The sequence below is a fragment of the Saccopteryx leptura genome, chromosome 3 (genome assembly GCF_036850995.1).
Source record: "Saccopteryx leptura isolate mSacLep1 chromosome 3, mSacLep1_pri_phased_curated, whole genome shotgun sequence".
Classification (NCBI taxonomy): Eukaryota; Metazoa; Chordata; class Mammalia; order Chiroptera; family Emballonuridae; genus Saccopteryx; species Saccopteryx leptura.
Window position 1 is genome coordinate 330,143,358 of NC_089505.1, and position 26,689 is coordinate 330,170,046.

At 41.4% G+C, this 26,689-nt stretch overlaps 1 protein-coding gene across 2 annotated transcripts in view; it reads right to left on the minus strand.

Annotated features, from left to right (window-relative positions):
• The window catches only part of VIRMA (vir like m6A methyltransferase associated), an 82,399-nt gene that overhangs the window by 54,624 nt on the left and 1,086 nt on the right, over positions 1-26,689 (minus strand). For both annotated transcript variants that reach the window (XM_066379140.1, XM_066379139.1), the window contains exons 2-5: positions 15,536-15,651; positions 10,177-10,263; positions 7,916-7,964; positions 6,511-6,679 (exon numbers count right to left, since the gene is read on the minus strand). In XM_066379140.1, the coding sequence (XP_066235237.1) occupies positions 6,511-6,679; positions 7,916-7,964; positions 10,177-10,263; positions 15,536-15,651 (421 nt within the window). The remainder of the gene's footprint in view (positions 1-6,510; positions 6,680-7,915; positions 7,965-10,176; positions 10,264-15,535; positions 15,652-26,689) is intronic.

Consider the following 26,689-nt stretch of genomic DNA (forward strand, 5'->3'; position numbering starts at 1 on the left):
TGATTGATGCTCCTCATCTCTCTCTGTCCCTATCTATCCCTCTCTCTCTGACTCTCTCTGTCCCTGTAAAAAAATAAAAAATAAAAAATAAAAAAAAGACACAAATAAATGGAAAGATATTCTGTGCTAATGAATTAGAAAAATACTGTCAAAATGTCCATACCATCCAAAGCAATCTACAGATTCAATGCAATCTCTACAGAAATTCAGCAGGCATTTTTCACAAAAATAGAACAATCAATTCTAAAATTTGTACAGAACTACAAAATACCCAGAATAGCCAAAGCTATCTTGACTTTAAAGAAAACAAAGCTGGAAAAATCACATTCCCTGATTTCAAACTATATTACAAAGCTATAATAATTAAAAACAGTATGCTAGTGGCCTAAAACAGATACATATATCAATGAAACAATAAAAAACCAAGAAATAAACCCATACATAAATGGTACTAATTTACAACACAGGAGCCAAGAATATACTATGGAAAGTACATATCTTCAATAAATGGTACTCAAGAAATTGGAAGGCCACATGCAAAAGAGTTAAATTGTATTACTAACAAACTATACACAAAAATTAACTCAAACTCAGAATAGAATCAAGACTTAGACATAAGACCTGAAACCATAAAACCGTTAAAAGAAAACATAGGTGATAAGGTCCTTGATATAGGTCTTGGAGGAGATCTTTTTTAAATCTGATACCAAAGCAAAAGCAACAAAAGCAAAAATATATAAATGAGACTACATCAAACTAAAAAGTTTCTGGACAGCAAGGAAAGCATCAACAACATAAAAAGGCAACCAACTGAACAGGAGAAACTGTTTGCAAATCATGTTATCTGATACGGGGCTAAAATTCAAAATAAATAAAGAACTCACATAACTCAACAGCAAGAAAAGAATCCATTAAAAAATGGGCAGAAGATCTGAAAAGATATTTTGCCAAATATATACAGAAGCCTCATAGACATATGAAAAGATGTTCAACATCACTAATCATCAGGGAAATGCAAATCAAAACAAGGTATCACCTCACACTTGCTGGAATGGCTGTTATAAAAAAGACTAGAAATAGCAAGTGTCAGCAGGAAATGGAAGAAAAAGAATGTGTACTGTTGGTGTGAATGCAAACTGGTTCAGTCTCACTATGGAAAACAGTAAGGAGGTTCCTCAAAAAATTAAAAACAGAACAACCATATGATCTAGTAATTCCTCTTCTAGCTATTTACCCCTCAAAAATAGAAACACTAACTCAAAAAGATATATGTACCTCCATGTTGGCTGCAGCAATATTTACAACAGCCAAGACACAGAAATAACTCAAGTGCCCATCAATAGATGAATGATGGCCCTGGCTGGCTGGCTCACTGATAGAGCGTCAGCCCAGTGTGTGGAAGTCCCAAGTTTGATTCCCAGCCAGGGCACACAGGAGAAGTGCCCACCTGCTTCTCCACCCTTCCCCCTCTCCTTTCTCTCTATCTCTCCCTTCCCCTCCTGCAGCCAAGGCTCCATTGGAGCAAAACTGGCCCGGGTACTGAAGATGGCTCCATGACCTCCACATCAGTCACTAGAATGGCTCCAGTTGCAACAGAGCAACGCCCCCTAATGGACATGCCGGGTAGATCCCAGTTGGGCGCATGAGGGAGTCTGTCTCTCTGCCTCCCTGCTTCTCACTTCAGAAAAAATACCAAAAAAAAAAAAAAAAAAAGAATGACATAGAAATTGTGGTATATATACACAACGAAATATTATTCAGCTGTAGTAAATAAATACAACCTCCCAATTTGCAACTTCATGGATGCACGGGAAGGGCACTATGCTAAGTGAAATCAGCCAACCAGAGAAAGTCAAATACTATGTGATCTCTCTTATATATGATATAAAAAATTTTTTTTTCCTTTTATTTTTTCTTAAACCAAGCTCAACGATAAAGAACAGATTGCTGGTTGTCAGATGTAGGGAAGAGCAGTTGGAGAAATGAACCCTTTTTTTTTCGGTTTGGTTTATTTTAGTTTAAATAAATTTTATTTTAAAAAAAGAAAAGACTAGAGACACAAATATAAAATACACTTGCTGCCCACAAAGAATTCAGTATATAAAAAGAGACAAAAAAACACAAAGAGAGGTTAGAAAAAGTAAAAAATAAACTGTGCTTAGCAGGTAGGACAAAAGCTAACCCAGTAGCTCAGTTGGTTAGAGTAACGTCCTAATATGCCAAGGTTGTGGGTTCAATCTCCAGTCAGGGAACATACAAAAAGCAACCAATGAATGCACAGGTAAGTGGAACAACAAATCAATGTTTCTCTCTCTCTCAAATCAATAAATAAGTAAAATTCAACAAATGTTTAAGTCAGAGGGGTATTTCCGCCACAAAGGTGCCCCTGAGGAACAAGGGCTCTTAGCCCCAGGTCAGGCTCCCCAACCCACAGTTCAGTTTCAGGGAGAGAAGCCCCATAACTTCTGGCTGTGAAAAACAGCAAGGATTGTGGCTGAGTGAGACAAAGGGCTGCTGGAGTCCCAGGTATTCCACTTAAAGGGCCTTCACACTGACTTCCAAGAAACTCACTCATTCTGAGCTCCAGTGCTGAGGCAGCAGCTCAAAAGGTGCCAGGGACCTAAAGGGAGGGACTGAATTGTCTGGCTTTGAGGCAGGACTGGAAGGCCAGCTTTCTCCCAAACAGAAGCAACTTCGCTGAACCTCCCCCAGACACGCACTAGAGCCGGCAGGCGCCCTATTTGAGTCTTGCATCAACCTGACTAACACCATTTGCCCTGCCTGCCCTGCCCTGCCTGGTGATTGATTCTGAGACCCCCACCTCACCTAACTAGTAGGCCCACTCAGGTTGCTTCTATTGTCATTTCCATACAAACAGCCTATCTTGGCTCATGCCATGGACTTTCGTAAATTCTCTCAAAGGTTCACAAACCCCAAATAAGCAGCATCTGACCTCAGTGTGCCCAGTAATTCATGCTAAGCAGCCCCAGGCCCAGCACTAGCAGCAGACAACCTTGTTTACAGTACGGCCTCTCCCAGGCACCTCCTAGCTCAGCACAAGTAGTGGCCATCTGCATGTTCCTTTGCAGCTCATGCTGCATAGCCCTAGGCAGGGCATAGGCTGCAGTTGACCTTGGCCTGCACTGTCCAGGAGACCCGAGTCAGCCCACCCCCAGTGACCAGCATGGTACCATGTGTAACAGCACCACCTAACCAACTCCGTAAGTGACACAATCAAGGGGCAGACTTTTTGGGCAACAGAGCCCCACTAAATCAAGTCCTGCTTCGTGGGTCAGCCCCTGGACATCAAGATCATCCACTTTGATCAATGTCAGTCCTCCAAGCAGATCGGCATGGGGCTAAATCCCTCCCATTGTGACATGACAATAGCAATCAAGGCTCAAACGTATCAGGAAATGTACACAGCCTGGAAGGGTAGGGGTGTACTCCTGGAGTAACGAGCTTAGGTGACTGGAGAGGCTTGCACTGCTGGACCTGTAGGATACCAACTACATAAGGCCACTCTACCAAGATCAGGAGACTTAGCAGCTCTACCTAATACATAAAAATAAACACAGAGAGGCAGCCAAAATGGGGAGACAAAGAAATATGTCCCAAGTGAAAGAGCAAAATTCCAGGAAAAAAAAATAAAACAAGAGACAAGAAATGTATCAAATGCAGAGTTCAAAACAGCAGTTATAAGAATGCTCAATAGGCCCTGGCCGGTTGGCTCAGTGGTAGAGCGTCGGCCTGGCGTGCAGAGGTCCTGGGTTCGATTCCCGGCCAGGGCACACAGGAGAAGTGCCCCTCTGCTTCTCCACCCCTCCCCCTCTCCTTCCTCTCTGTCTCTCTCTTCCCCTCCCATAGCTGAGGCTCCATTGGAGCAAGGATGGCCCGGGCTCTGTGGCCTCTGCCTCAGGCGCTAGAGTGGCTCTGGTCGCAACAGAGCGACGCCCCAAATGGGCAGAACATCGCCCCCTGGTGGGCATGCCGGGTGGATCCCGGTCGGGCGCATGCGGGAGTCTATCTGCCTGCCTCCCCATTTCCAGCTTCAGAAAAAAAATAAATAAATAAATAAATAAAAAGAATGCTCAATAAAATTAGAAGAGTAGATGAACTTAGTGAAGCCTTCAAGAAAGAGAGAGGAAGCATAAAAATGAAGACAAAACCCCTAAAAAAAGAACCAGTCAGAAATGAAGAATACACTAACAGAAATGAAGAACACATTACAGGGAATGAACAATAGAGGAGATGAAGCAGAGGGGCAAATCAGCAATTTTGAAGCAGAAAACACTCCATTAACCCAAAAAGAGAAAAGAATTCAAAAATGTGAAAATAGTTTAAGAAGCCTCTGGGACAACTTCAAGAGTACCAGCATTCATGCCTTGGGAGTGCCAGAAAGAGCCAGCAAGAAAATGAAAACCTACTTAAAAATACAATGATAAAAATTTCCCTAACCCAGCTAAGGAAGTAGCCAAATCTAAGAAGTGCACACAGCCCCAAACAAGATGAACCCAAAAAGGCCCACACCAAGACACATCATACTTAAATGCAAAAGGTTAAAGACAAAGAGAGAATATTAAAAGCAGCAAGAGAAAAGCAGTTAGTTACCTACAAAGGAGCTCCCATAAGACTATTAGTTGATTTCGCAACAGAAACTTTGCAAGCCATAAGAGATTGGCACAAATTACTCAAAGTGATAAAAAGCAAGGACCTACTACCAAGATTACATTATCCAGCAAGGCTATCATTTAAAATAAAAAACCAGAGATTTCCAGACAAAAAAAAAGGAGTTCACCACCACCAAATCAGTATTACAAGAAATGTTCAAGGGTCTTCTTAAAGAAAAAAATAAAAAGATAAATATTAATAATAAAATGGCTATAAATACATATCTATCAACAATTTCTTTAATATAAATGTGCTAAATGTCCTAATCAAAAGACATACAGTGGCTGAAGGGATAAAAAAACAAGACCCTTTATATATGGTGTGTACAAGATTCACTTCATATCGAAAGGCAAACAGGCTGAAAGAGAGAAAAAAATTCATAAATATGGAAACAAAAAAAAAAATAGCTGGGATAGCCATACTTAGAAAAAAAGAAACTTGAAAACAAAGGCTACAAGAGGCAGAAAAGGACCCACTAATTCTATTTCTGTATATTTATCTGAAGAAACCCCAAACTTAAGTTGAAAACACATATATATCTATACATTCAATCCAGCATTACTTACAACAGCCAAGACATGGAAGCAGCCTGGATGTACATCAATAGATAAACGGATAAAGAAGTCGTACATCTATATAATGGAATATGACCCATCTGTAACAACATTGATGGACCTAGAGGGTATTGTAGTGAGTGAAATAAGTCAAAGAAGGATAAATGTCATTTGATTTTACTTGTATGTGGAATCTAGTGGATGTGCTGCTGAAGCAAGCACTGTTATGTGGAATCTAAGACAACATAAACAAGCAGACTCAAAACAGACTCAGATGAAGTGAATGAACATTTTGACATTTGCCAGATGAAAGGCGGGATATAAAGGGATGTTGCGTGGAAAAGGTGAAGGGATTAAGAAGTACAAATTGGTGGTTGCAGAATAATCATGGGGATGTAAATACAACACAGAGAATATAGTCAATAATACTGTCATAACTATGTATGATATCAGATAGGTACCAGATTATATAAATGTCTAATCATTGGGTCATACACCTAAAGCTAATAAGATATTGTACATCAACTGTAATTAAAAAATTAGAAATTATTTTTAGTATTCCAAAAATATATACCAAATTTATTGTCTATCAATTCTTACTTTTTAATCTTAGTGAGAGCAAGGGAGGCAGAGAGACAGATTCCTGCCTGTGCCCTGACCAGGATCCACCCAGCAAACCCACTGGTGGATTAGGGCGATGCTCTGCCCATCTGGAGTAGTTGCTCCATTGCTCAGCAACTGAGCCATTTATTTAGCACCTGAGACAGATGCCACGAAGCCATCCTCAGCACCCAAGGCCAACCTGCTTGAACCAATCAAGCCATCCCCGGGGGGTGGGGGGAGGAGCAGATGGAAGTGGAGGGGTAGGGGTGGAGAAGCAAATAGTCACTTCTCTTGTGTGCCCTGAGTGAGAATCGAACTCAGTACATCCACACGCTGGGCTGACGCTCTACCACTGAGCCAACCAGGCAGGGCTGTTTTTTAATTCTTTTAAAGACAATTTTGATAGTAAACCATAAATAACCACTGAACATTACATTTTCATATTTAAATTTTTAAAAACTGCAGGTCAATTTAAAAGGCATTCTAGGAAAGTAGAGGAAGAAAATAAAATGTAACTACATCAACATAAAAAGAAACTCTTACAGGAAAAAATGGAATTCTGACAACTACATTGTCAAGTCTTAAACAAGGTTCAAAAGGTAGAAGAATCTTTGAATGAATTACGGCTTCCTGCTTTAATGAACATAAATGTCACTGACAAAAGCAAATTTAAAATTCTCACCATGCTTTGGATTCCTTTTCAAACTTGGCTGTGGCTGAGGAGGTGGTGGAGGTGGAGGTGGAGGTGGTGGAGAGTCTCTATCATGACTTATCACTCTATCCACTGATCCGTATATTGCCAGTGTCAGACAATTATACCAGCCTCTTAGCACCAAACCATCAGTATTCACCTGATTTGTTAAGGGAAAATATCTTTCAAATTAATGTTTTAATATGCCATAAATAAACTGATATCAAATTACTCTGTGGTTCAACTAAAGTATTTAAAAGTATACTGAAAATACAAAGGTCAGTATTTGTGAAAATTTCACTCAGAAGCCTTTACATGGACCTCAAGAGTTACCATACTTAAACCTGTCTCTACACTTTACGTCAACCCTGTTCAAAATGCATCGCCAGATTCCCAACCAAGGGAACAGAAACAAGAATGGAATTATATAGGAGTACTGCGAATTACCAAATTACACCCCAATAGTTACAGGAGTCATGAAGGTACAAGGTGCACAAAAGTACAAATTGTGCCCAGTCTCAAGATTTATAAAGTCCATTAACTTGTACAGCAGTCTTTTCACATGTCCAAGTCAAACACAAAGATATATTTATGTACCCACAAGCATTAAAAAATTTGTTTTTGCAAAACTTGCTCCTAAAATGATCAAAGAATTTATCAATGCCATTAACCTTCAATACTTTCTAATAAAATAAAAATAACTTTTATCCCAGAACTTATCTACACTAATTCCTCTATCTTCACAATAACTGAGTTAGAGCAAATATTATCAACAAATAAAATCAAAGCGTCCACAGAACCTGGACTGGAAAGATAAACCCCGACTTCCGAGTTCTCTTTACACTCTACTATATTAGGTAAAGAAGTCATAAGTGGTAACGGAACCCCTTCCCAGAGACACAGTAAGGAACAAATCATTATTTTCCTTACTAACTCTATCAAACTCGAGTAAAGGGAAACTTGGAGCCAGAAGAAAGGCTGAAGGACTATGTCCACAGATTGATGAACTCTGAAACAGAAATCCCATTAGAAAGAAGATAAAGAGATAAGAAAACTTTTAGTCTAAACAGGAAGCAGAGGATTAAATATCCATATCCCACCAGAAACAAACAGCCAGCTGAGAAGACCCATAACAGAGGAAAAGTACAGATGCAGACCTCTTCCTGACTCAAGTATAAAATTAGAAGAGTTTTATAAGTTCAGAATCACATTACAGTGTCTTTGTTCATTTTTAAATAGCTTCTAGATACAGCAGGAATCAGATAAGTAATGATATTATGCAGAACTAGAACCAAATAAGATGACATTCGCTATCACTGGTTTATTTGGATCAAAAACTCTGAATGGAGGTAAAAACAATAGTAGTAACAAGTTGAAAACTGACTTTCATAATTACCTTTGAGTTGGGTCTAAAGATGATGGAAGTATTCTCATCATATTCCAGGCTGCCAAAAGAGTAGGAATAAATATATAGACTCAAACATTAAACATCACAGTTCATGAAGAAGTCTTTCTAGATTTATATATTTTTAAAATACCATGCTAAATTTTCATTTTGATTTAATAAACTACAAAGTTTGAATTTTATTTACTCCCTCTAAAATGTTATTTAAAAAAGTATAAAACGCCGTAAGAAATGATGACATCGGATCATTTACAACAAAATGGTGGGATCTTGATAACATTATACGGAGTGAAATAAGTAAATCAGAAAAAAACAAGAACTGCATGATTCCATAAATTGGTAGGACATAAAAACAAGACCAAGAGACATGGACAGAGTGTGGTGGTTGGGGCGGGGGGGGGGGGGGGGGGGGCACAAAGAAAACTAGATAGAAGGTGACGGAGGACAATCTGACTTTGGGTGATGGGTATGCAACATAATTGAATGACAAGATAACTTGGACATGTTTTCTTTGAATATGTGTACCCTGATTTATTGATGTCACCCCATTAAAATTTATAAAAAAAATAATAATAATTGTCAAAAGTGAATGAAAGTACACTTAAGTATTGTGCTTTTAATTGTATATAAATTTTACATCAAAAATGTAGAAAAAAAAAGTATAAAACAAATCCCCTAGACATTCGGATAGAATTGATTTGGGGTAAGGGTATTGGTATTTAAAAAAAGCCATCCAGCCTGACCAGGCAGTGGCGTAGTGGATAGAGCGTTGGACTGTGATGCAGAGGACCCAGGTTTGAGACCCCGAGGTTGCCAGCTTGAACGCGGGCTCATCTGGTTTGAGCAAAAAGCCCACCAGCTTGAACCCAAGGTTGCTGGCTCCAGCAAGGGGTTACTAGGTCTGTTGAAGGCCCGCAGTCAAGGCACATATGAGAAAGCAATCAATGAACAACTAAGGTGTTGCAATGCGCAATGAAAAACTAATGATTGATGTTTCTCATCTCTCTCCGTTCCTGTCTGTCCCTGTCTATCCCTCTCTCTGATTCACTCTCTGTCTCTGTAAAAAAAAAAAAAAAAAAAAAAAAGATTAAAAAAAAAAAAAGCCATCCAAGTAATTCTAATATACAGCCAGAGTAGAGAACCATAGCATTATAGTATTCAAAGAATGTACTATACTGGTGCCAAAATTAAAACACTTATTTTTATCAAGTAGGTACTGACATAAGAAAAACATTCTATAATATTAAAACTTAGCTACTTTCAGATTATCTAGCTTCTTATTTAAAATAAAAAGTTACGTGCGGAGGACCCGGGTTCGATTTCCGGCCAGGGCACACAGGAGAAGCGCCCATTTGCTTCTCCACCCCTCCGCCGCGCTTTCCTCTCTGTCTCTCTCTTCCCCTCCCGCAGCCGAGGCTCCATTGGAGCAAAGATGGCCCGGGCGCTGGGGATGGCTCTGTGGCCTCTGCCTCAGGCACTAGAGTGGCTCTGGTCGCAACATGGCGACGCCCAGGATGGGCAGAGCATCGCCCCCTGGTGGGCGTGCCGGGTGGATCCCGGTCGGGCGCATGCGGGAGTCTGTCTGACTGTCTCTCCCCGTTTCCAGCTTCAGAAAAATGGAAAAAAAAATAATAATAATAATAAAATAATAAAATAAAAAGTTAAAATATCAATATAATTTAACAAAAATGAGTGAAGAATCAATGAAAAAGTCTAAAAAAACTAATTCCTGAGATGGAAATTTTTCCATTTTTAATCTGCCTTTTAATTATTTTACTTTATACATGAATTTTAAAAGTAAACCCATTTAACAGTCAATTATTTTGCAGATATCAAAACTTTTAATAACACCTAGCATGTATTAAGTAATTCAAAAAGGAGGAATCTTTTAATAAAGCTCTCATTTTATAAAATGACTATGAAATTTTAAATTATGCAGTAGTGTAATAAAAAAGACAAAACATTAGCTCTCAAATTAGGTTATAATCAAATCATGATATGTACAAGAAATACATACATCCATACAAAGCAAACAAAAGATGGCTAAAGTTTCACACATTTAAAATTTTATTTTGTAAATAAACTCAACATCTTCCTAGGAGTATGTAATTTTTTAAATATTGCCAACTGATAAAACTAAACCCTGATTTCTTGGACCTATAACCAAATATATCCTTTCTTCTATCTAAAGAATAAAAAGGTTTGGTTACTAATTCATAAGTTTCTGGTGAAATTACAGAGTCGGTACATACCTTCCCAATCTATCAAAAACTGGAGCACTTGGTTTGCTTACATTATTAAAGAATAAGTCTAATTGAAATGTGTGCGGAGATGTCTCCCTGTGAATGAGATAAAGTTAAAATATCAGCTTTTGCAATAAACAGTTCCTAAAGTAAACCAAAAAGCAAAGTAAATACAAATTTAAGATCACTTGTAGAATTAAGATATGTTTCTAAGATTTAAATAATAACAATATACGGTTAATTTGAATATTTTCTGTAATTCTTTTCATATCAAATTTTTAAGTAGCCAACTATCCACTTTGAATATTATTTAAAAAAAAATCTTTTTCTTTATTAAGTGAGAGGTGGGGAGGCAGAGACAGACTCTCGCATGCACCCTGACCGGGATCCACCCAGCAAGCCCTCTACCAGGTGATGCTCTGCCCATTTGGGGCCACTACTGCGTTGCTCAGCAACTGAGCTATTCCAGCGCCTGAGGCAAAGCCATGGAGCCATCCTTAGCTCCCAGGGCCAACTTGCTCGAACCATTCAAGCCATGGCTACAGAAGGAGAAGAGGGGATGGTGGGAAAGCAGATGGTTGCTTCTCCTTTGTGACCTGATTGGTAATCAAATCTGGGACTTCCACACACTGGGCCAACGCTCTATCACTAAGCCAACTGGCCACGGCCATTATTTAAAAAATTTTAATCATTAAGACTGACCAGTGGCCTGACCAGGCGGTGGCACAGTGGATAGAGAGTTGGACTGGGATGCAGAGGACCCAGGTTCAAGACCCCAAGGTCGCCAGCTTGAGTGCAGGCTCATCTGGTTTGAGCAAAGCTCACCAGCTTGGACCCAAGGTCGCTGGCTCAAACAAGGGGTTACTTGGTCTGCTGAAGGCCCACGGTCAAGGCACATATGAGAAAGCAATCAATGAACAACTAAGGTGTTGCAAAGCACAACGAAAAAACTAATGGTCGATGCTTCTCATCTCTCCATTCCTGTCTGTCTGTCCTTGTCTATCCCTCTCTCTGTAAAAATAAAAACAAAAACAAAAAACAGTGCTGAAAAGCAAAATGATGAAAAAGAAAAAAAAAAAAAGACTGACCAGTGGTGGTCCAGTGGATAGAGTGGGCCCACCATCAGACTTGGGATGCTGACGATACAGGTTTGAGACCCCAAAGTTGCCAGCTTGAACACAGCATTGCCAGCCTGAACATAGGATCATGTCTATGATACCATAGTCATTGGCTTGAAGCCCAAGGTTACTGGCTTGAGCAAGTGGTCACTGGTCCTGCTAGAGCCCCCTGGTCAAGGCACATTAGAGAAGCAATCAATGAACAACTAAAGTGACACAACTATGAGCTGATCCTTCTCATCTCTCTCCCCTCCTGTCTGTCTCTAGCTCACTCTTTCTCTCAGTAAAAAAAAAATTTATTCATCAAGTGTCTTTTGCCTGCACTTGGACCATTCTGAAACATATAACTATTTAGAAATTTTAACCTATTTTAAAAGCTAATTCTAATTGTGATATCTAATTTTATAATTCTTTGTATCATTTTCTTTCATTAGCAAAAACAATCAGAACTTAAGTGATTTCAAGTTGTATGACAGTTTGTTTTCAACTTCATCTATATTAATACAAAAATATAATTTTAGCATCAGAACCCTAAATTAAAACCTGAAATGAAATTTACATAGCAGCAATTTAAATATTTTGTTTTAATAGATTTACACTATTAAGTTTAAAGCCTATTTAATTTGCATTAGAATGAAATCTTTGTACACTTGATACATCTTTCACCCTTAGTTGAAATTCCTTGGGCTCAACTAAAATCTTGATTTGAAACACTGCATGCTTTGTTGTTTATTTACAAAATATCCAAATAGTAAAAAGTGTAATGCCCAAAGTACTATCATAATGGTTCCTTCATGCATTTCTGGCAGACATACAAACAAATATACTCATTCTGAAAGACAATTACGTCAATAAAATTCAGGAGACTGAGAAAATATTCACACCATTTGATCCAGAAATACTTTTCTCTAGAATGTGTCTGTATAGAAACACTGATATGCAAATATTTTTTCCAAGAGGATTATACTATTACTTGTAATTTGAAAAGAAAAACTAAAAACCATCTAATGGTCCCCACATGAAGAACTAGCCAAATAAATTACAGTCCCATCATTCATTAGATTATGCAGTCACAAGAAATCCTATTTTCAAATAAAACTGAATGATGTGAAAGTATTCTGACAAAACGTTAAATGAAATAAAGGAATACACAGAATAGTATACAGTGAGGTCAAAGTAACATCATACATTTACCTTACCTGAGTTCAACTATATGTGCTCAACAACTTGAGTTTCTCCCTCCTATCCTTCCTCTTCAAACTAGACCCTGACCTCCAATATCCCCTCCCAAAAAGGGGAGAAAGCAGAAATGTAAATTCTTTATTTCTAAAACAACAAAAACTCAGGTCCTGGTCAATGAGAAGTGATTTAAAGAATCAATGGGGGTCCTGGCCAGTTGACTCAGTGGATAGAGCGTTGGTCCAGCATGCAGACGTCCTGGGTTCAATCCCTGGTCAGGGCACACATAAGGAGTGACTATCTGCTTCTCTATCCCTCCCTCTCCATCTTCTCCCTCTCCTTCCCTCTCGCAGCCAGGGGCTTGACTACTTCAAGCTTTGGCCCCAAGTGCTGAGGAAAGCTAGGTTGATTCAAACACCAACCCCAGACAGGGGATTGCAAGGTGGCTACAGGTCAGGGTGCATGCGGAAGTCTGTCTATCTCCTCCCTCCTCTCACTTAAAAAAAAAAAAACAAAAAAAACAATCAATGGTGCCCTGGCCACGTCACTTAGTTGGTTATAGCATTGTCCTAATACACCAAGGTTGCAGGTTTGATCCTTGGTCAGAGCACATACAAGAATCAACTAATGAGTGCATGGATGGGTGGAACAGTGGGTTGATGTTTCCTTCTTTCTGTCTTTCTCCCTCCCTCTCCCTCTCTAACACCTGCTTTCCAAAATCAATCAATCAATAATTTTAATTATCAATGGTAACTGCACTCACTGCACTAGCACTTTTATCTTAAAACTTGCTCAAGCTAACCTTGTGTAATGTACCACATTTACAAAAAAAAAACCTATATATACAAATGCACACATATATTTAAAAAAACAATGCACATCGGCCCCAGATAGGGGTTGCCAGATGAATCCCAGCTGGGGAGCATGCAGGAGTCTGCCTCACTATGTCCCTTCCTCTCATCTAAAAAAAAAAGAAAAAACCCCACAATGCATCAAATGTTAGGTTTCTCTCAGGATGGAGGGAAAGCGTATAAAAATTTTAATTTTACCTATACAATTCTGATTTTTAGTGAGAAAAAAAACACTTGCAAAATATGTTGCACAAATATAATTTGATGTATAACATTACTTTCAACCTTGAGATGTCAGTTTTCCTAACATCCTACATTTGTGTAACTGAATTAATACTTCATTTTACTGTTTGTAACATATTGTGCATAAAGTTGTTTCTGACAATTTCATAGTTGGAAATTAAACTATGAACACCCAATCACCCTCAAGAATAACTAAGAAAAAGGAGAAAGATAAGAGAGAAAATGTAACAAACACTTTTACCCATTGCAGCTTTGGTAGAGATCCAAATGGTCTGCTGTGGTAGCCAGCCTCCAAAATGGACCCCAAAGATCCCTGGCTTTCTGATATTCATACCCTTGTGTAGTTCCCTCCCACACTGCAGCAGTATATAAAATATGTAACCAACAGAATACAGAAAAAGTGAAAGTATTCACTTCTGATATTAAGTTATAAAACACAATGGCTTTGATTTCCTTTTTGGGCATGTTCTCTCAATCTTGGATTACTCAACTCTTGAGGACTTCATGTTGCGGCATGAGCAACCCACAGAGAGTATCTCCTGGCAAGGTGCTGAAATGTCCTACTAACAACCATGTCTGTGAGCTTCTAAGCAAATGCTCCAGCCCTAGTCAAATCTTCTGACTGCAGCTGGGACCATGATCTTGACCATAACTTATGAGAGAACTTGAGCCAATTAAGCAACTCCCTGGGTCCTGACCCTCAGAAATAGTGTGAGACAATTAATGTTTTATTGTTTTAGGTTGCTAAATTTGCTAATTTGTTATGTAGCAATAGCTAACTAACAGACCTTTCTTGACCAAAAGCAATACAATTAGAGAAGACTACAGGCTATACTTTAATGACTCCTTTCCCATTGTATACATATCTCCCTTTATAGGAAAAGTAGGAAGAAATGATAAAAAATACAAGTTTTTATTTCCTTAAACATGGAAAAAGGGTATCAAGTCAATCATAACGATCTCTTATTGTAAACACTAAACATTCTTATTGCCTTGTTTTGCATTTTATTTTTGAATGACCGGATAGTATTTGAAGATTTTATACCTACTTCTAAAAATAACCAGCTACTTTTCATAGTTAAGAAAAAAGTAAGTCCTGCCCTGGCCAGTTGGCTCAGTGGTAGAGTGTCAGCCTGGCATGTGGATGTCCTGGGTTCAATTCCCAGTCAGGGCACACAGGAAAAGCGACCACCTGCTTCTCCACCTGTCCCTAACCCCCTCTTCCCCTACAGCAGCTCGACTGGTTTGAATGCATTGGCCCCAGGCACTGAGGATGGCTCAGTGGAGTCTCTGACTCAGGCACTAAAAATAGCTCGGTTGTGAGCATGAGCCCCAGATGGGCAGAGAATTGGCCCCAGACAGGGTTGCCAGATGGATCCTGGTCTGGGTGCATGCGGGAGTCCGTCTATCTCCCCTCTTCTCACTTGGAAAAGATGACAAAAAAGAAAAAATATGTTTCTACTGAAACCTATATACTTTTTTTTTTTTATTTTCTCTGAAGCTGGAAACGGGGAGAGACAGTCAGACAGACTCCCGCATGCGCCTGACCGGGATCCACCCAGTACGCCCACCAGGGGCGATGCTCTGCCCACCAGGGGGCGTCGCTCTGCCACGACCAGAGCCACTCTAGCGCCTGGGGCAGAGGCCAAGGAGCCATCCCCAGCGCCCGGGCCATCTTTGCTCCAATGGAGCCTTGGCTGTGGGAGGGGAAGAGAGAGACAGAGAGGAAGGGGGGGGGTGGAGAAGCAAATGGGCGCTTCTCCTATGTGCCCTGGCCGGGAATCGAACCTGGGTCCCTCGCACACCAGGCCGACACTCTACCGCTGAGCCAACCGGCCAGGGCCTGAAACCTATATACTTTTATTAACCAATGTCACATCAATAAATTCAATAAAAATAAATTAGTTAACTTTAAGAAGAGTATGTTTCTAGGAAAATCTTTAGCCAAAAATACTTTTAAAAGCAAAGTTGCCTTACCCATATGCTCTGTTGTCAGGCAGGCTGCTATGAGCTCTTACTCCTGGTGGTATGACTCGAACTTCATTGATATAAACCACGCATGGAAAACGAACCACATCTATATGAGAACTTTGCTTTAAAAAGGGGAGAAGAACACACTTACGTAAGCAAAATACTTTACTCCAAATTCATTCATATTAAAAAAATTTACTCACTTTTGTTTCATTCAGAATGTCATAATCTTAAACTCCTTTTCATTAAAAGTGTTATATTAATTACAATGCTGTATGATCACTTTTTAAAATAGCTGATGATAAAATAGGATTAGTTAAATCTCACCATTTGTATAATAACATTTTCTGCAGTGTATTTTCCTTCCTGATGTTCTGTGTAGGTCATTTGCTTAATGGAAACCTCAAGACCCAGATACCTTTTAGAATCCTGACGTTTTAGATTTTTAGAAAATATAATGCAAGTAACTGTTTATTATTTAAGACCCCTAGTGGCTTCTGGGACAGTATCTTGTAATAAAATATTAATATTTCTGCAGTTACATGTATAAATATTCACACTAAATACAGATTTTTTTGGAGAGAGAGAAAGAGAGAGAGAGGGAGGGAGGGAGGGAGGAAGAAAGAGAGGGAGGGAGAAAGAGAGGGAGGAAGAGAGAGATGAGAAGCATCAACTCGTAGGAGTGGCACTTTAGTTGTTCATTGACTGCTTTCTCATATGTGCCTTGACTGGGGGGCTCCTGCCAAGCCAGTGACCTTGGGCTTCAAGCCAGCGACCTTTGGGCTCATGTCAATGATCCCACGCTCAAGCTAGTGACCCTGCACTCAAGCCAGAGACCTTAAGGTTTGGAACCTGGAACCTCAGTGTCCTAGCTCTACCTACTGTGCCACCATTGGTCAGGTTAAGTACAGATTCTAACTAGCATCATGTCAGTTCAGATCAGATGCATGGCCAAATGAATTCAGGGTAAATTTTCCCGCCATTTCAAACTTTTAAAATGTTGACTGTTAACTTGACTGTTTTACATCAACTTTTCCAAACAGTTCAGCCAATCATCATTACCTAGTGATCTAAGTTCATGATAGTAAGAGCAGTTCACATTATCTGCATCTAGAAAGACAGCCCTCAGTCTCTTTTTTTATTTAATGATTTGAGAAAGAGAGAAGGAGAAAGGAAGGGAGAGAGGGGGAAGGAGGGGGTCATGGGGGAGGAAGAGAGAGAAAGAGAGAGAGAGAGAGAGAAACATAGGTTTATTGTTCCAGTTATTTATGCCTTCACTGGTTGATTCCTGTCTGTACCCTCACTGGGGATAAACATGCAACCTTGGTGTACTGGAACAACGCTCTAACCAAACAAGTTACCTGGTCAGGGCCAGTCTCTCTTGAAGCTGCAAAGACTATCAAGCATCTCAACAGACCAAAACACTTTCAAATTTGTCTTTCCAAAAAACGTGACAGAGGATGATTTTCCAATTTTGCAATTTAAACTCAGAGATTATAATTAAAATATACAGGGCATAGGAATCTTTTTTTTTATTTTTTATTATTTTATTTGATTTATTCATTATTAGAGAGGAGAGAGACAGAGAGAAAGGGAAGGGGGGAGGAGCTGGAAGCATCAACTCCCATATGTGCCTTGACCAGGCAAGCCCAGGGTTTCAAACCAGCAACCTCAGCATTTCCAGGTCGACGCTTTATCCACTGCACCACCACAGGTCAGGCCAGGGCATAGGAATCTTAATTTTTTTTTTTTATTTTTTTTTTTTTTTTCATTTTTCTGAAGCTGGAAACAGGGAGAGATAGTCAGACAGACTCCCGCATGCGCCCGACCGGGATCCACCCGGCGCACCCACCAGGGGCGGTGCTCTGCCCCCCAGGGGGCGATGCTCTGCCCATCCTGGGCGTGCCATATTGCGACCAGAGCCACTCTAGCGCCTGAGGCAGAGGCCACAGAGCCATGCCCAGTGCCCGGGCCATCTTTGCTCCAATGGAGCCTTGGCTGCGGGAGGGGAAGAGAGAGACAGAGAGGAAAGCGCGGCGGAGGGGTGGAGAAGCAAATGGGCGCTTCTCCTATGTGCCCTGGCCGGGAATCGAACCCGGGTCCTCCGCACGCTAGGTCGACGCTCTACCGCTGAGCCAACCGGCCAGGGCTCATAGGAATCTTAATTTTAACTATTCAAATGCTTTAAACTCTCAAAGATACAAATGAAACAGAATGAATACAAAATGAGTCTGATTGCTAGCTGTCTTCCAATACCTATTTTCCCGTAAGAGAAATTTGAGATGGGCACAAGTGAACTAAAGACTGGATTTCTCATACTCCTGGGAAGCCATTGAGAACATATGACTAAGTTCTGGTAAATGGGATATAAATAAAAATTATGTAGGCAATTCTGGGTCATGTCCTTAATGGGATGGTTCAGACTTCAGGAACTCCTTTCACCTTTCCCACCAATATTCTTTTGCCTTTCTAGAACATAGACGTTATGGTAAACTATCATGAACAAGGTAGGCAATACCCTAAAGATGGCAGGGGAATAGTACAAAAGAACCTAGAGCTGTCATATTAGCCCTAGAATACTTACAACTAGATTATTGAGAGAGAAAATCCTATCATCCAATCCACTGTTACTCTGGCTTTTGTGACAGCAGCTCAACTTGTATCTTAATTATTGCAAATACACTGTAGGTATTCAACAAATATTAGAATAGATTTATATAAAATAAGCATTTTGCCTCAAACCTTGGTGTTGTTTACTTCCTATAAGGAACTCCTCTACTTAAAAAGTCCCTTACAGTCTGCCCTAGCCAGTTGGCTCAAGGGCAGAGCAACGGCCTGGCCTGTGGAAGTCCCAGATTCGATTCCTGGCCAGGGCACACAGGAGAAGTGCCCATTTGCTTCTCCACTCTTCCTCCTCTTCTCTTCTCTCTGTTCCTCTCTTTCCCTCCTGCAGCCAACGCTCCATTGGAGCAAAGTTGGCCCAGTAGCTGAGGATGGCTCTGTGGCCTCCGCCTCAGGCACTAGAATGGCTCCTGCCACAGCAGAGCAACATCCCAGATGGGCAGAGCACTGCCCCCTGGTGGGCATGCCAGGTGGATCCCAGTCGGGCACATGCAGGAGTCTGTCTCTCTGCCTCCCTGCTTCTTACTTCAGGAAAAAAAAAAAAGTCCCCTACAGTCATACGTTACTTAATGATGGGACACATTCTGAGAAATGTGCCGTTAGGTGATCTCGTCATTGTGCGAACACTTGGGGGCCATGAAACAAAACAAGAAATTAAATGAAGCGGCCCTGGCCAGTTGGCTCAGTGGTAGAGCATCGGCCTGGCGTGCAAGGGGTCCTGGGTTCGATTCCTGGCCTGGGCACACAGGAGAAGCATCCATCTGCTTCTCCACCCCTCCCCCTCTCCTTCCTCTCTGTCTCTGTCTTCCCCTTCTGCAGCGAGGCTCCATTGGAGCAAAAGATGGCCCCGGCGCTGGGGATGGCTCCTTGGCCTCTGCCCCAGGTGCTAAAGTGGCTCTGGCCATGACAGAGTGACGCCCCGGAGGGGCAGAGCATCGCCCCCTGGTGGGCAGAGCGTCACCCCCTGGTGGGTGTGCCGGGTGGATCCCGGTCGGGCGCATGCGGGAGTCTGTCTGACTGTCTCTCCCCGTTTCCAGCTTCGGAAAAATACAAAAAAAAAAAAAAGAAATTAAATGAAGCATAAGAGAAAATGATGTATAACAAGAGATGAATAAACACAAGATATATGAAGTGCTGCTGGCACAACACAGCACAGTTTTTCAGCATACCTTTTATAAGTATTAAGAATACACTCTAAAACAATATAATAAATATATAAACCTGTAACATAAGTCATTTATTATCAAGTATTATGTACTGCACATAATTGTAAGTGCTATACTTTTATGACTGGCAGCATCACTAGCCTCACCATAAACATGTGAGCAATGTGTTATACCAGGATATTACAACAGCTCTGACACTAGATGATAGTCATTTTTCAGTTCCATTATAATCTTATAGGACTACTATCATATATCCAGTCTATTGTTGACCAAAACATTGATATGCAGCACATGACTGTACATACACGCTCCTTTACTTACACGGTTATAAATTCTCATTAATATTTACAAAGGAAGCTTAGAACAGAAGTTTATCAACTCTATCCTCCTCCATCCTGCCTGCCACTAATTAATGACTGGTGTCAGTAATAGTATATAGTCACTGTGGACCTACAAAAATGAACTTAAGGTTTTATAAACAGCCTTCCAAAAACTATTTTGTTTGTAAATAGAAGAGTTTCTGTATTAGGTACTATCACTTTTATTCAATATTTATTTATTTATTTATTTATTTATTTATTTATTTATTTATTTATGAGAGGAAGGAAGGTAGAGACAGACTCCCGCACTTTTATTCAATATTTATTTTATCTATCTATCTATCTATATTTATTTATGAGAGGAGGGAAGGCAGAGACAGACTCCTGCATGTGCCCTGACTGGGATACATGCAGCAAGCCCACTAGAGGGCGATGCTCTGCCCATCTGGGGCCCTTGCACCATTGGGACCAGAGCCATTTTACTGCCTGAGGTGGAAGCCATGGAGCCATCCTCAGCATCTGGGACAAACTCACTCTAATCGAGCTTTGGCTGCAGGAGGGGAGGAAGAGAGAGAGAGAGAGAGAGAGAGAGAGAGAGAAGCGAGAGAGGGAGGGGTAGAGAAGCAGATGGGCACGGCTCCTGTGTGCACTGACTGGGAATTGAACCTGGGACATCCATATGCTGAGCTGATGCTCTACCACTGAGCCAACTGGCCAGAGCCAAATAATTACTTCTAAACATTTATTAAATGTCTATTATGTTCCAAGTTATACTAGGTCCCGTGGATACAAAGACAAGACAATCTCTGCCATTAAGGAACAATCTATTGTGGTAGACAAATAAATTGCTCTGATACAGACATTCACACAAGAAACTATGAAAATTCAGGAGTACTTAGCTAACTCAGATTTGTGGGGGGAAAGTGTCAGGGAAGCTTTACCAAAAGTATAACCTGAGCTAATTAATTCTTCAAGGAAAACCAGTAGAAGAGAAAGAAAAGCTTTCCAGGCAAAGGATGAAGCATGCACAAAAGGAAAGCAAATAAGAATTTGGAAGGGTCAAGTAATTACAAGCATAATTCACCATGACTACAGGGCAAAATAGGGCAGGGAAATGAGGCATAGTAGCTAAGTACAATTAATAGAATTAGAAGAAATAAAGTTTTCATCCACTTTCAAGTCAACTCCAAATCCATTATCTCCATCTAGGACCTCTCTCCTGAGCTCAAGACTACTAGGTACACCTGCCAACCGAGTATCTCCATTTGAATGTCCCTCTGGAACCACAAACTCAGCCAAGTCCAAAAGTGAACTCTCCTATATCAGTGATAGCACCACCATTCACACAATGGCCATAACAGAAACCATAATCATCCTTGGTTTCTTTCTCATCCTCTTTCACCTAAATTGTACATCCACCCAAACATCAAGTCCTATTGATTGAACCTCTAAATAGCTCCCAAATCTATGTAATTCCCTCCATTACTGCTGTCACACTTCTAATTCTAGACATTTATGCACTCTACTATGAAACAAAGCAACAGTATTCTAAATGGTTTGTGCTTCTTTCTTGCCCCCGCCAACATATTCTTTACTGCAGTGTGGTCTTTCCAGAATGTAAATGTACCACTTCCCTGTTCCATACTATATCCAGGCCAAAGTCCTTGGTCTTAAAAACAAGTAAACCCTCTTCTAATCAATCCAAATGTATAGCCCAACACACCATGCTCTTTCTCATCTTTATTATGCTATTGTCTCTGCTTAGAATCCTCACACTCATTTATCCCGATGCTTTTCAGATGTCAACTCTTTCTCTTTTTTTTTATTATTTTTATTTAATTATTTATTTTACAGAGACAGAGAGTGAGTCAGAGAGAGGGATACACAGGGACAGACAGACAGGAACGGAGAGAGATGAGAAGCATCAATCATTAGTTTTTCATTGAGCATTGCAACACCTTAGTTGTTCATTGATTGCTTTCTCATATGTGCCTTGACCATGGGTCTTCAGCAGACTGAGTAACCCCTTGCTGGAGCCAGCGACCTTGGGTTCAAGCTGGTGGGATTTTGCTCGAACCAGATGACCCGCGCTCAAGCTGGTGACCTCAGGGTCTCGAACCTGGGTCCTCTGCATCCCAGTCTGACGCTCCATCCACTGCGCCACTGCCTGGTCAGGCAACTCTTTCTTGAAAGATGAGCCAGATTGAGTCCAGATAGGTGCCTCTCCCTTATATATCCAACATCTCACATCAAACTAAATTATAGTCACTCTTTTCTCTCTTTCATTAGAGTGGTGTTTCAGAAAGACACGAATATCCATAAGGCTTATTGTATTCATTGAATGACTTTTATTAGTTGCTTAATAAGAATTTATTAAATTGTTTTTTCAGAGTTTAAAACATTGCAATGAAGTAGGAGCTTAAAATATCTAGAGTACATAAACCTAGGAGACAGACTGAACAGTTAAAAATGGGAAATCATAAAAGGGTTATGATTAGGGAGCTAACAAATATGAATAGATTGGTCAGATTCCAGGACTCCGAGCCCCATTTATCCATATGGAAGGAGTTATTATGCATTTAAAAGTCACAGCATAGGCCCTGGCCAGTTGGCTCTGTGGTAGAGCGTCGGCCTGGCATGCAGGAGTTCCGGGTTCAATTCCCAGCCAGGGCACACAGGAGAAGCACCCATCTGCTTCTCCACCCCTCCCCCTCTCCTTCCTCTCTGTCTCTCTCTTCCTCTCCCACAGCCAAGGCTCTACTGGAGCAAAGTTGGCCTGTGTGCTGAGGATGGCTCTATGGCCTCTGCCTCAGGCACTAGAATGGCTCTGGTTGTAACAGAGCAACGCCCCAGATGGGCAGAGCATCGCCCCCTGGTGGGCATGTCGGGTGGATCCCGGCTGGGCGCATGCGGGGAGTCTGTCTAACTGCCTCCCCGTTTCCAACTTCAGAAAAATACAAAAAAAAAAAAAAAAAAGTCACAGCATAGATGTCTGCCCTTCCTTTCTCTTTATTATCTCTTCTCTTTTACCCTCTTCTAAAGGTAAAACTAAGGTTAGCTCATCTATTCCTACCATTTCAATGATCATTTCTGTTCAGATGAGTTCCAAATTGGTTGCGTAAAGAAACTGAAATGAAGTAGGACTTTCTAGCCTCAATCACTTTCATAAGACTGACTTTTAACCCAGCAATTCCACTCTGAAAATAAATAATTAAGAATGTATAAAATATTTCAGCATCAATAATATCACATCACTGCTAAAAGTCAGAAGACTAAATGTATGAGAATTTAATATATAAATAGCATTACCACAAAAAGAAATAATATGCAGCCAATAAAAATATTACATAGACTATCTAGAGAAGGAAGCAGGAGGCCTGGGGAGAGGGATGAGAGAAAGACTTACTTTTTATTGTATACCTTTTTGTATCTTTTGAATTAGTACCTCACACAGGGGAGGGGAGGAGAAGGGAGGGGAGATGAGGGGAGGAGAAGGAAGGGGAGATGAGGGGAGGAGAAGGGAGGGGAGATGAGGGGAGGAGAAGGAAGGGGAGATGAGGGGAGGAGAAGGGAGGGGAGGGGAGGGGGACTGATCAGTCAATCTACCTAATGTATTTTAGTAATCATATAATTTCCTGCTCAAAAACTACCCATTTCTTTCTTTTTTTCTTTTTTCTTTTTTTTTCTGAAGCTGGAAACGGGGAGGCAGTCAGACAGACTCCCACATGCGCCCGACCGGGATCCACCCAGCACGCCCACCAGGGGGCGATGCTCTGCCCATCCAGGCCACTCTAGCGCCTAGGGCAGAGGCCAAGGAGCCATCCCCAGCGCCCGGGCCATCTTTTGCTCCAATGGAGCCTCGGCTGGGGAGAGGAAGAGAGAGAAAGAGAGGAAGGAGAGGGGGAGGGGTGGAGAAGCGGATGGGCGCTTCTCCTGTGTGCCCTGGCTGGGAATAGAACCCGGGACTTCCCCACGCCAGGCCAACGCTCTACCACTGAGCCAACCGGCCAGGGCTCCCATTTCTTACAAAATAAAGTCCATATTCCTTTGCTGAGCATTCAAGGCCTTCTATATCTGTCTTCGAACCGCCATTCAGATGCCACTTCACACTGCTACTTTAGGTATATCTTTCATAGATACTCTGATCCAGGAGAATACTCCCCAGTATACAACTGCAGAATATACTCTGTTCCACCAAAGACCAAGTTCATATGCCAACTGCCTTGATGAACTCTTTCCTGATACTGTCAAATGAAGAGTGATCTCTCTCTCCCCCCAAATCACATAGCCTTTGTTTTAACCACTAAACGGAACTAAATATTGACCAAGATCCTAATATGTCAGACAGTGATGGGTATTTCAGAAATAAAAGTGACAAACCCCAAGGAATTTCTGTGTCTTTTTTTTTTTTTTTTTTTTAAAAAGTGCATGTTAGGAAAGGTGTCAAATCTTTTTTTTTTTTTTTTTTTAATTTTTATTTTATTTATTCATTTTAGAGAGGAGAGAGAGAGACACAGAGAGAGAGAGGAGAGAGAGACAGGGGGGAGGAGCTGGAAGCATCAACTCCCATATGTGCCCTGACCAGGCAAGCCCAGGGTTTCGAACCGGCAACCTCAGCATTTCCAGGTCGACGCTTTATCCACTGCGCCACCACAGGCCAGGCGGAATTTCTGTGTCTTTATGCACTCATCACTTTCTAACTTGTATCATAATGCTGTGGACCTAATCTCCAATACTTACACGCTCCTTAAAAAACATCTCGGCCCTGGCCGGTTGGCTCAGCGGTAGAGCGTCGGCCTGGCGTGCGGGGAACCCGGGTTCGATTCCCGGCCAGGGCACATAGAAGCGTCCATTTGCTTCTCCACCCCCCCCCCCCTTCCTCTCTGTCTCTCTCTTCCCCTCCCGCAGCCAAGGCTCCATTGGAGCAAAGATGGCCCGGGCGCTGGGGATGGCTCCTTGGCCTCTGCCCCAGGCACTAGAGGGGCTCTGGTCGCGGCAGAGCGACGCCCCGGAGGGGCAGAGCATCGCCCCCTGGTGGGCAAAGCGTCGCCCCTGGTGGGCGTGCCGGGTGGATCCCGGTGGGGCGCATGCGGGAGTCTGTCTGACTGTCTCTCCCCGTTTCCAGCTTCAGAAAAATACAAAAAAAAAAAAAAAAATCTCAATATTCCATATCCCCCTACAAACCTCTACTTCTCTTTCAAGACTCAGTTCATATGTGATATCTATTAAGCCTTTCCCAATCACTGCCAGAAGAAGGTATTTACTACTATACTACTTACTGGTCCTATCCTCTCATGGTCCTCAGTGTTTGTCTGAGAATGAAGAAATACTTAAATAAAGAGTGAATGCTGGCCCTGGACAGTTGGCCCAGCAGTGGAGCCTCAGCCAGCATGTAGATGTCCCAGGTTCGATTCCGGTCAGGACACGCAGAAGAAGCACTCATCTGATTCTCCACACTGCCCCCCTCCAGCAAGTTGGCCCCGGGAGCTAAGGATGGCTCCATGGCCTCACCTCAGGTGCTAAGAAGGTAAGAAGAGCTTCACTGCTGATGAAGCAACGCCCCAGGTGGGCAGAGAATCGTCCCCTAGTGGGTTTGCTGGGTGGATTCCCATAGGGATGCATGCGGAAGTCTGTCTCTAACTCCCCTCCTCTCACTGAATAAAAAATAAAAAATACTACTGAACTGTTCTCTATTTCTGTACACATTATAGATTTCTTCTGATCCAACTACTGCCTCCATTGTCAGCTTTCTAAAGCCTAGCTGGAATTAGAAAAGTAGGGTCATTGACCCACATGAAGTAAGAGACCACATATTAATTCACTGTTAGTAAAATATGCTCAAATATCCAAACTTTTTATTTTTACAGACCTATGAGCCATTCGCTAAAATAATTAGACCAGCCCTGACTGGTTGGCTCTGTGGTAGAGCATTGGCCTGGCATGCAGGAGTCCCGGGTTCGATTCCCAGCCAGGGCACACAGGAGAAGCGCCCATCTGCTTCTCCACCCCTCCCCCTCTCCTTCCTCTCTGTCTCTCTCTTCCCCTCCCGCAGCCAAGGCTCCACTGGAGCAAAGTTGGCTCGGGCGCTGAGGATGGCTCTGTGGCCTCTGCCTCAGGCGCTAGAATGGCTCTGATTGCGGCAGAGCGACACCCCCTGGTGGGCGTGCCGGGTGGATCCTGGTCGGGCGCATGCGGGAATCTGTCTGACTGCCTCCCCGTTTCCAACTTCAGAAAAATACAAAAATACAAAAAAAAAAAAAAAAATAGACCAACGTTGCCAACTTTTTATTTTGTCAAGGAAAGCATTAAGCTACAACTACTCCCCACTATCATTACTATCTCCAAAGAAAGTTCTCCAAAATGACTGTTTATACTGAAAGAAAATGTGGATTCTTGGGTTTTTTAAATTTATCTGTGAACTTGGTTAATGTTCATTTTTGACTGGCTTTTGAGAACTTTTAGGTATCTAGGTATATTCAATTTACATATCGCAGAGCCAGTCTAAGGTGACCAAACGTCCTCCCTTAGGGAGGACAGTCCTTCTTTTGTAAGTTCCGCCCTCCTTCGAAAAGTGTCCTTCTACATGTCCTCCTTTTTGATACTGGAAGACTAAACTGTAAATGTCCGTATTTGATCGATGCAGAGTCGATCCATTGCGTGTGATGTGAAGTATTTGTATCTAAATGAGTACTTTTTTCTTACAATTATTATTAAAAATTAATAGGCATGTAAGCATAATTATAATATAAAATATTATAAATGTTTTTTTATTCTGCATTTATCATATTATACTGTATTATTGTTGCAATGAATAAAATGTTTCTTTTATATTGTTTTCTTCAATTTATTTTTGTCCTCCTTTTCATTGTAAAAAAGTTGGTCACCTTACAGTCAGAAGTTCAAAGGCGCTCATTTTACTAAGAAATGATCATTCCACAATTCCCCACCCAAGCCCCTCAAAACGTCTACACAACAAAAAAGTATACTCCACGCAAAAGCCATTCCGTGCAAAGGTTTCATGTCCTAACGAGAAATCTTTCCAAGAGAAAAGT